Raw genomic sequence first — 9,505 nt, 5'->3', positions numbered from 1 at the left:
TTAAAATGTATGTCAGTTTAATATAAATTCCTTCCGTAATTTAGAAAATTATTTTTATACGAAAAAAGTCTCAGCTATTCGCTCAGCTTGATAATGTTTTTTATCCTCTAATTTTTTTATTATACTTTTTTAGTTCTAATTTTGGAAGCTTGAAAAAAAAGACTCTTTCTTAACTGATGCTAAATTAATTAAATTAATTGATTTTATAAGTGCAAAATACATTTATTAGTATTAGCAAAATGTCAAATGATAATAAACAATGGTTTTTGAGCTGTTTACGAATATGGACAAAAATCAATAAATTGTAATATATCTTTAGACTTGCTCGGACATTTGATGAAACGATACCAGGCTTCCACACGCCATTTAATAGTGTCATAGCAACGAGACACTGTACCTTAACATAAACATAGTCGGTAAATAAGGTAACCTACGGTTACATTTAAAATTACGAGATATTCCAACACCTAGAAAATGAAAAGCGATAAAAGCATTAAGTTTGGTCTTCTTCCACCTGTTTACATAAGAGAGTTGCCGCTCTGTGACGTGTAGTGCATCGTAGCTTTTCCAATAGCAAATTCTTACTTAAAAAGCTAGTGGTTAAGTTAACAATTGATAGTAGTCTAGTTGCTGGCTCATAATCTTGTAAATGGTAAGTGAATGATTAATATTCTTTGCATTTTCTATCAACGTGACTAAGATATATTTATACAGTTTGCAGTTCATTGTAAATGACTGATAAATAACTATGTAATGAAAACAGTGTATCTCATTAATAGGTTTAGTACTTTCAATGGCATGAGAAGTCTTATAAAAAAAACATTTATCCGTATAAGGTTTATAAAGGACCAAAATACTCGTTAAAACCAATCAAACGGGCCAAAACTCGACGGATACAATTGTTATATTGCGGAGTTACTGTGGCTACTGCCAGCATCAGCATTAGATCAGCGGATCTATTTATTAAATGATGTTACGGTTTACTCAGGCGTATTTATCGGGGTAGCCCGACTAGTTTCTCAGATTTCATTCAATAGATTCTGTGATAACAGGCAAAAGGAACTGTGAAACTAAATGAAAACTTATAAAACTTCTCTCTCGTCCTTTTGGTTTTTTTATAACCTAACTACCTTAAGAGTTATTGTAATTTAGGTTAAGGATATTAAATAGTGGAGTAGGTTGCAATTTATAATTTATTAAATCATTTGAATACAGGTAATAGGTAACGGTCTACTGTGCGGTAAACGGTTGCATAGTCGGGCAGGGCGCCTGTCTGAGCAAAGTGACATCTGAAAATTACAAATAAATAAAATAGTACATTGTTTAATGATATTTCAGTTGTTTTATTGTATAATACTCTGCATAATTATGTGTTGACACTGACTTCGGTCATATCAAAAAAAAACGCCTTAACATGGTAAGAAAGAAAGACAATTTTGTAACACAGCGGTTGCAAAACATGCCTGCGTTTGTTTAAAAACGTTTTATGTACCTTGAGGATTTAGTCTACATGAACGCTATGAGCTCCTCTCCAATTGTCTTGATCTTGAATTAGTAACTTAAGTATTGTTAACTTTAAAATGTACCTATGCAAAACTAAACCGTCTTTTCAATCAACACTACTTGTCTTATGATAAAATATATTTTCTAATGTAAATTATAATTCCTAATTCTGTTAAAATCCATATAACATTGTTATTAAGTAATATCCTCTTGAAAAACAATAATAGGTTTAAACAATAGGTTCGTCACACCTGTTCATAACATGTTTCATTGTGTAATATATATATTTCATAGAAAATTATAGAGTTATATTTTCCTCATATTAACGAAGTAACAATTGGCAATTATTTTGAATACATATTGTGTAAATGTAGTTTATAGTAATTGCCTTAGAAGCAGTGATTTATTATGAGGAAGGTGCATTTGTAGGTAGACAAATATAGACTACAATGGATTTATTGTTAGTACTAATATACCGAAGCCTACAACACAATCAATGGCCCTAGAAATAAGTTTGTTTCTGAAAATACCAACTTCATAAAAAAAAATATTTTATACTATAAATATCTGTCGTTACTATACGTAACAGCGTGTGTTCTACCGGTAAAAAAAACAAAGAAGTTCCTATGAGAACTTTTTTACTTTAGCACTTCAAAAGCAGAATTATGCATTTTGTAACCAATAGAATAATATAAATATTTTTTTAATAGTAACTAGATGAAGATGACGTACCTACTTACAATCAATGGCCTTATAGCCTGACTCAGGCATACGATTCAAAAATAAATTAGACTAATGGGTTAAACAAACTGCATCAAAGAAATCCAAGATCTATAATAACGTCATAGGGTAAATCCCAGTATTTATAAATAAGGACTCTTAAGGTTTTCTCTAAGGTCATAGGTAACATTATGTGATTCATTTAAATTACGGCGTTTTATATATATAATGTCAGTTGTTTAATCACAAGGTCTTTCATTATGGTCAACATGCATAAAAAAATAGTATTTGACCATTATAATCAAGGAAAAGCCGCCCACGTTATCTACTGAACCGGCTCATAAAATCTATAAGAATGAGGTGGAATATAAATGTTAAAGATATATTAATTTTAATATAAATGTTAAAGATTAATTAAATACTACAGTTTCTTGTGCCAGTTTCTTTTAAGTATATTTCTACTTTTCAAGAAATCAAAAATTGCTGACCCTCATCGTACGCACGGTTTGGGTAAAAAGCTACTTAACCTAAAAGTGTTACACAAGAGACAACAAAATTCAATTAAAAGAGAGACATCTGCGTCGACCAAACCTAAGTTCGAATTAAAATAGGTCATGTTGGTCACTTCACTTACTTTGCAACAGTAAATCAATGGACAGCGAAAGTAAACAGAATCTGGCTAATTAATAAGACATGGTCCGAATTGAACTGACCTTACTTCACACTACACTCTTTCTATGGAAACTAGCTTGTTCTTAGTCTAATATTGTAATTATTGTTGAATACTTACTAGCGCCACACATATTAGCGCAAGCCAACCTTCCAGGATTACTGTAAGTCACGCGATCACTTCCACACACTGGGTTGTATTCAGATGTTACTGGACATGCGGTGATGCAGAGGAGAATGGCTGGCGGCATAGTTGATGGCCTGTAATTTATTTAAAAGTTTCTTAGAAATCACGTAGGGAGAAAAAAGTGACCAAAGACGACAATAAAAAAAAGTAGTGAATTTACAATAATAAAAAAAAGAAAAGAAAGCTCATTTTTAGATTGACTTGATGCACCACTATGGCTTCAGAAAGACCTCTTACCTCGGACCTCTTTGGTCAGAAAGAGGGTCAAGATAGTTGTAAATAAAATTGATTAAAGAATTATTGTCTGTTATATCTCATCAAAAACATAAATGTGAAATGATAACCAAGTTCAGAATTATGATATAACTCCTATATATTATGCCTTTGTTGTTGACTTCAACGACAAAAGAGTTAGATCGAAATGTGTGTCGAGTTCAATGGTCAGTCCTGAAATTCATTTATTTATATTTAACATGAAATATCATTTCTCCTTATAAAGAAGGATAATAGTTACGCTAGTTCTCATATACGAATAAATTATGTTCCATGGCTAGTTTCTAACAGCAAGACAAATTTTTAGTATCGTAAAGTAATAGGTTCAGAACTTGCGAAGGCTATAATATAATTCGTTTATATATGTACAGTACCTCTTTGTACAGAAATTATTTAATTTTATAGTTACAGGCAGTAAATATGCACGGTGATTTTTTAGTCATCTAACACAAGGAGCCCAGTTCATGTATCCGACGTAAAATGCCCCTAGGCGCGATTTTTTTTTTATCATCAACTAAGACAATAAGTACGAAGAAAAATAATAATTAATCAAGAAAAATCTGAAAATACTTTTAAAAATGATAAAAACGCCGCCGCTTGCGCCCCTCACCATTGTTACAAGGCTCGGACCGTGCTCGCAACAGAGCTGTGTTACTAAAAAAACACGAATTGCATCATAATATTGAATAAAAATTGCATTTTAAATTTATTCAAATCTCATAAATACCTATTTTTTATCATGAACGTGTTCTAGTCATTGGATACATGATCTGGGCTGTTTTTGTAAGACGACTAAAAAATCACGGTGTATAATGGAATTAATTTAATGAAAAATTATAAAAAAAAACAATTTTCAGTTCTCCATGTCAAAAAACTTTCTATGTCATCTGGAACTGGGTTAGAATTATGATATATAATATATTTTGGTCAGTTGAATATGGGTTAGTCAGTGGAAAAATGATGATTTTTGAACGTAAATATTTAAATAGCCGTTTGAGATATGTTAATGTTTGGAGTACACATTTATCTAGCAAGTCTCGATATAGTTTGACATGTTTATGTAAAATAGTTTTTGAGTTATGAGGGGGTTACACACGGTACTGCTCGGCATCCGTTACTTGACCTTGTCTCGACACGCTCCCGCGTATCTAGATACACACCTGTCAATAGGTGACGCTGTAGTGGGGGTCGGTGGCGGGTACTGGTCCGGTCTAGGGTACTGGTCTGGTCTGGGGTACTGATCCGGTCTGGGGTACTGGTCTGGTCTGGGGTACTGGTCTGGTCTGGGGTACTGGTCTGGTCTGGGGTACTGGTCTGGTCTGGGGTACTGGTCTGGTCTGGGGTACTGATCCGGTCTGGGGTACTGGTCTGGTCTGGGGTACTGATCCGGTCTGGGGTACTGGTCTGGCCTGGGGTACTGGTCTGGTCTTGGGTACTGGTCCGGTCTTGGGTACTGGTCCGGTCTGGGGTACTGATCCGGTCTAGGGTACTGGTCCGGTCTGGGGTACTGGTCTGGTCTGGGGTACTGGTCCGGTCTGGGGTACTGGTCTGGTCTGGGGTACTGGTCCGGACTGGGGTACTGATCCGGTCTAGGGTGCTTGGGATCCTGTGGAAATTGCTGCCAGGGGAACACATTTTGCCAGGAGTAGAGATTTTTCCCGGGAAACTGATTTTGTCCTGGGTAGAAATTTTGAATGGGAGCCATGTTTCGACCATACCTATCTTCTAACTCTTCATTTGTGTCTTCGTTTTGGCCAAACGCGCCGCTTGTAAAAAGAGCTGAAATGAACGAAGTTAATTTACTTCACAAATAAAATAAAAAACTATTGTTACTAACTATAGAAACTATTAATGTGGTATATCAACATCATCGGCCTAGCCTTTTCCCAACCATGTTGGGGTCGGCTTCCAGTCTAACCGGATTTAGCTAAGTACCTATTATAGAGGCCACCTTATCTATATATATAAAAATGAAATGCTGTTCGTTAGTCTCACTAAAACTCGAAAACGGCTGAACCGATTTGGCTTTTTTTAGTCTTGAAATATTCATAGAAGTCTAGGGTAGGTTTAAACGGTTAGAAAATACGAAAAAAATGCGGAAAAGACGAAAAAAATAACAAATTTAATTTATTAAGGTAAAGGCACCATGTTCCGATGTATTAACAAGAAAGGTGTTATCAAAGCAATTTACAAGTTGATTTTGTGTGCACGACACATTATTCACTTAATGATTTAGCTGTTCATATTTATAAGAGCAAATGATGCTTTAGTGTAAGTTTTTTTTAGGTTGAAATATTGGAAAGTTTATATTTTTTATCATTACATTTGAGTATTTTCTTCACAAATTGAGGATAAAAAGACTGATTTAAAATCCAAAGACAATAAATAGAAAGGAAAACAGGTTGGAAGAAAGATACATAATGTTAAAAAATCAAAATTCACCCCACCTCCTTTCCTTTATATTTTAAACACTCGAAATAGGGAACCAAATTCATCGGAATTAGAATTTTAAAATCGAAATAAGGAGCCACAGACTCATATTTAATCTTTTTTATAGTGGAACTGTGATTATATTTCAGGTTTGATAAACACTTCTAATAAAATATCCAATTCTAAAAAAAGATACCATAAATACTCAGTTTTCAATGGTCTATTAAGTTATAATGAAAACACCGCGGAATCAGGTGCCTTTACCTTGCTCTACCTACTTTCCTGTCAAACGTTTGACATATTTTGATGCCTGTCATGTCATTTAGTTTTGTCTTTTAATTTAAATGTAAATTAAAAGAAGTCTTTATAGTTTCACATACAATAAAACCTACGTAGTAGCCCGTCAAGTCACTTAGATTTTAATTGATCAAGTATCTTCACAATAAAACTATAGCCATGCTTAGGAAGAGGTCAATTTTTCCCAACTCTCCAAAGGAGCTAAAGGATTGAGGATCATATATTATGATCCCAAGAATCTTCCAAGAAGAATCCCAAGAAAAGACTTGATGCTGTTTGAGGACATCAGGCTGCAACTCGCTCCGTAGAAATTGCGTTTGATTACTCGGCGTATCTTTGCATCTACTTCTAGATCTCTAGAGGCAAGTGCAAAACGCAAAATGATGCGCGACTGTCCGCTGATCGTGAACGTGACGCATTTTACTGTGAGTTGGAGATGTTGACTAATAGAGAATTATACTTCAGTTCTCAGCAAATTCGCACATCCACTTACAGGTCCTTTAAAACAAGTCATGAACGTCATGCACGACTAACTAATGCCCGAGATACAAATTGTACCGAACATTCACACAACGAAATATTCATAATCAATTAGTAAGTGAGAAAAAAAGAATTTTTGGAGGGAGGGAAAAGGGCAACGTTAGTTAGAATTCTGATCGCCTTCGACATTCTCTGAATACTGTTGAAATCATCTGACGTATCGGATGTGTCTCAAAATATCGCCGTAAGCCATGGTGGCCTTCTTTAGGTTGATAAGGAACGGGGTGCATCAGATATGGTGCAAAATTTGTTCATCAGATGGGAAAGTACATACTGAAATATTAAAAAAATGTTCAGAAATATTAAGATCGCTGTCAAGCAGTCACAGTCAAAATATTTCTTGAACAACAGTATTTCCGAGGAATAGATTTTAGAAGTCTATTTCATGCCGACATTTCAAGTGCAAGCCCAAGCTTACCACCTTACACCTCATTATTGCTTCAAATAGCCCCGAGTTTCACGAAATATATTACTTATCGAATTATCATGACATGCTGATACACATAACATGACTTGCTGATACGACTTCATTAGACGATGTTGTTTGGGTATATGCAGTGTGTACAACTGACGATGAACATGCGCGTTGAAATACTTCAGGATCCATCCGCTGATACTTCCTCTAAAGAACTGTGAGATATTGGCAATAGGAAAGTTGCTGTACATGAAAATACTAGATTCATCAAATTACAGGTAGGCTTCTGCACAATGACACACATTTTTCCCGACTACCTACACAATATGCTAAACATAAGTAGTACATAAGCAGAAAGAGCGATCTTGGTAGCTAAATATCTGACATTGTTGCTTGGGGACTTAGTGTCATACAAATCTATCGATGCAATTTGCGATACAACAAGCCTGTGAATTATCCCATTGAGTTTTTAAATTTATTGAACTTGCCAGCCATAGCCATACCACCACATCATTTGAACTGAAGTTTGGATCTCCGATTATTCTGCTTCTTAACATAAGCCCATCACGGCTTTGTAGTGGCGCCCGATTTGTCATAAAAAAATAATGAAACATGTGATTGAAGCCAGCTAAACTAATTCAAATCTAAGCCATGTTTTTAAAACCACCCAGTTTGTTTTTATTGGCTAAAGACGGACTAAGAATATTGTACACTCTCTTGCGCTATTTTTTTTTTCAACAGCTATAATGGTAAAGTTTTGTTGTTTAGATAGCATTTTTTTTTCTAGATATAACATAATATAATATTATGTACATGGCAAAACAACGTTTGCCGGGTCAGCTAGTAATAAAATAAAATTCAACAGAAGGCCCAGAGTCCGCCTTATAAATTGGAATGATCCAGCCACCAGTGTAAGTTGTAACAATAATCATAAGGACTTCATCAATATATATGAGAAAAATAAAGACTTTGAAAAAAAAAATGACCTAGAGCACTGCCATTTAGTAAAGGCAATGTCCTGTTCAAGGATAAATTTGTCGTGAACAAATGTCGTTGAATGTGTAGACATAATATAGGTATATACCTACACATAATTATATTATTTAAATGTTTGTATGGCTAAACTAAAAGATGCACAAAAATAAAGAAAGGAATATTAGACTATTCGCATGATTTGAAAATAATGTACATGTTAATGCATATCTTATGTTATCTAAATAATATAACTATGTATAAGATATTATAAGTTCTTGATACAAACCAACAATCTCTAGCCAATATGTTTTATATTATATGTCAATTTGAAATAAATTATTTTTTAAATCTGTTAATATGTTAATTGCCATTATATATTAATATATCAATCGACAACTTCCAAAAAAAAAGCTTTAATCAAGTAATAAGTTAATTAAAATAAATGGTAGAATCTAAAACTTTTATTTAAAGGCAATCTATTTTTATCGGAATAAAATTTTATTATAATTCGATTAAAATGATTATTATTTTAATCTAATTAAAATAATTCGTTACTGTTGTTTATTTATAAAACAAACACTTTTTATAGCAATGACTCGAACAAAATTAATATAAAAAGAATAACCTCTTTTTTTAGAAGTCGCCAAAACTACCTGCGATTACATAAAAAACGTAGTTACAAAAACTTCTACATCATACAAGTTAAAGTAAAAAGTAACTTACCAACTACGAATAAAACGTGTAGCTTGCCCATTTTTTGTTAATATTTAATTCGGTAAAAGACCGGGTTTTAGTCCAACGTCCAAGATTGCCGGCTAGTCACTGCCCAGTCGGAGACACCGGCTTTGTTTATAAACTCCCGCGCATCTTAAATGGCGTACGTATGCTACGCGATTAAGTGCTGGGGCAATGGAAGCGATGTTGTTTACGGACGTATTTTCCTTAAATCAAAAGCTATATAATTTACTACGATTCTTTAATGTCAAAGGGATTCTTAATATTCAGGATTGTTCTTCTAAAAATCTTTTTTTTTTTGTTTGTTCATGATTAGTTAGTTTTCAAAACCACCAACTGGAGTAATAACTGCAATAATGGTCTTAGGAACGAATTAATCGTGTTTGATACACTAAAGGCTTGAAATTCCCATACTGTAGATATTATTAAATATGCAGCGAATTGGTAATATTATACAGTCCTACGACTTTGTATGTTGTACCTTGTAATTACCTTGTAACCTCTTAGTTTAATGATAAAATTCAACTCACAGTTTTCAGACTAGACTTAAGACTAGATATTGATGAATCTTGACCTACCTATATTCTATATTCGGATCGATAAAAATATATACTAGTTAATATAAAAATATTAACCAGTAAAACATCGAAAAAGGTACAACACTATTTGAAAGAGAAACACAAAATAATAACCGATGTCAGCGGAATGCTAAGGAGAATGACATTTTCCTTTGAAAGTAGGAGAAACCCGAACAATGATAA

General features: G+C 33.7%; 1 protein-coding gene across 1 annotated transcript; it reads right to left on the bottom strand.

The window, feature by feature from the left end:
* Positions 1 to 1,175: 1,175 nt before the first annotated feature.
* On the bottom strand, positions 1,176 to 5,064 carry LOC113506800 (anther-specific proline-rich protein APG-like). Its single transcript, XM_026889636.1, has 3 exons — positions 4,513 to 5,064; positions 3,014 to 3,153; positions 1,176 to 1,289 (listed from the first exon to the last, which is right to left on the bottom strand). The coding sequence occupies exons 1-3, from the start codon at positions 5,055 to 5,057 to the stop codon at positions 1,231 to 1,233; spliced, it is 744 nt and encodes a 247-aa protein (XP_026745437.1). The 5' UTR covers positions 5,058 to 5,064; the 3' UTR covers positions 1,176 to 1,230.
* Between the last annotated feature and the right edge of the window lie 4,441 nt (positions 5,065 to 9,505).

The sequence above is a fragment of the Trichoplusia ni genome (genome assembly GCF_003590095.1).
Source record: "Trichoplusia ni isolate ovarian cell line Hi5 chromosome 25 unlocalized genomic scaffold, tn1 tig00003327_group24, whole genome shotgun sequence".
In the NCBI taxonomy this organism is placed as follows: Eukaryota; Metazoa; Arthropoda; class Insecta; order Lepidoptera; family Noctuidae; genus Trichoplusia; species Trichoplusia ni.
This window is presented reverse-complemented; position numbering and strand designations above follow the sequence as displayed.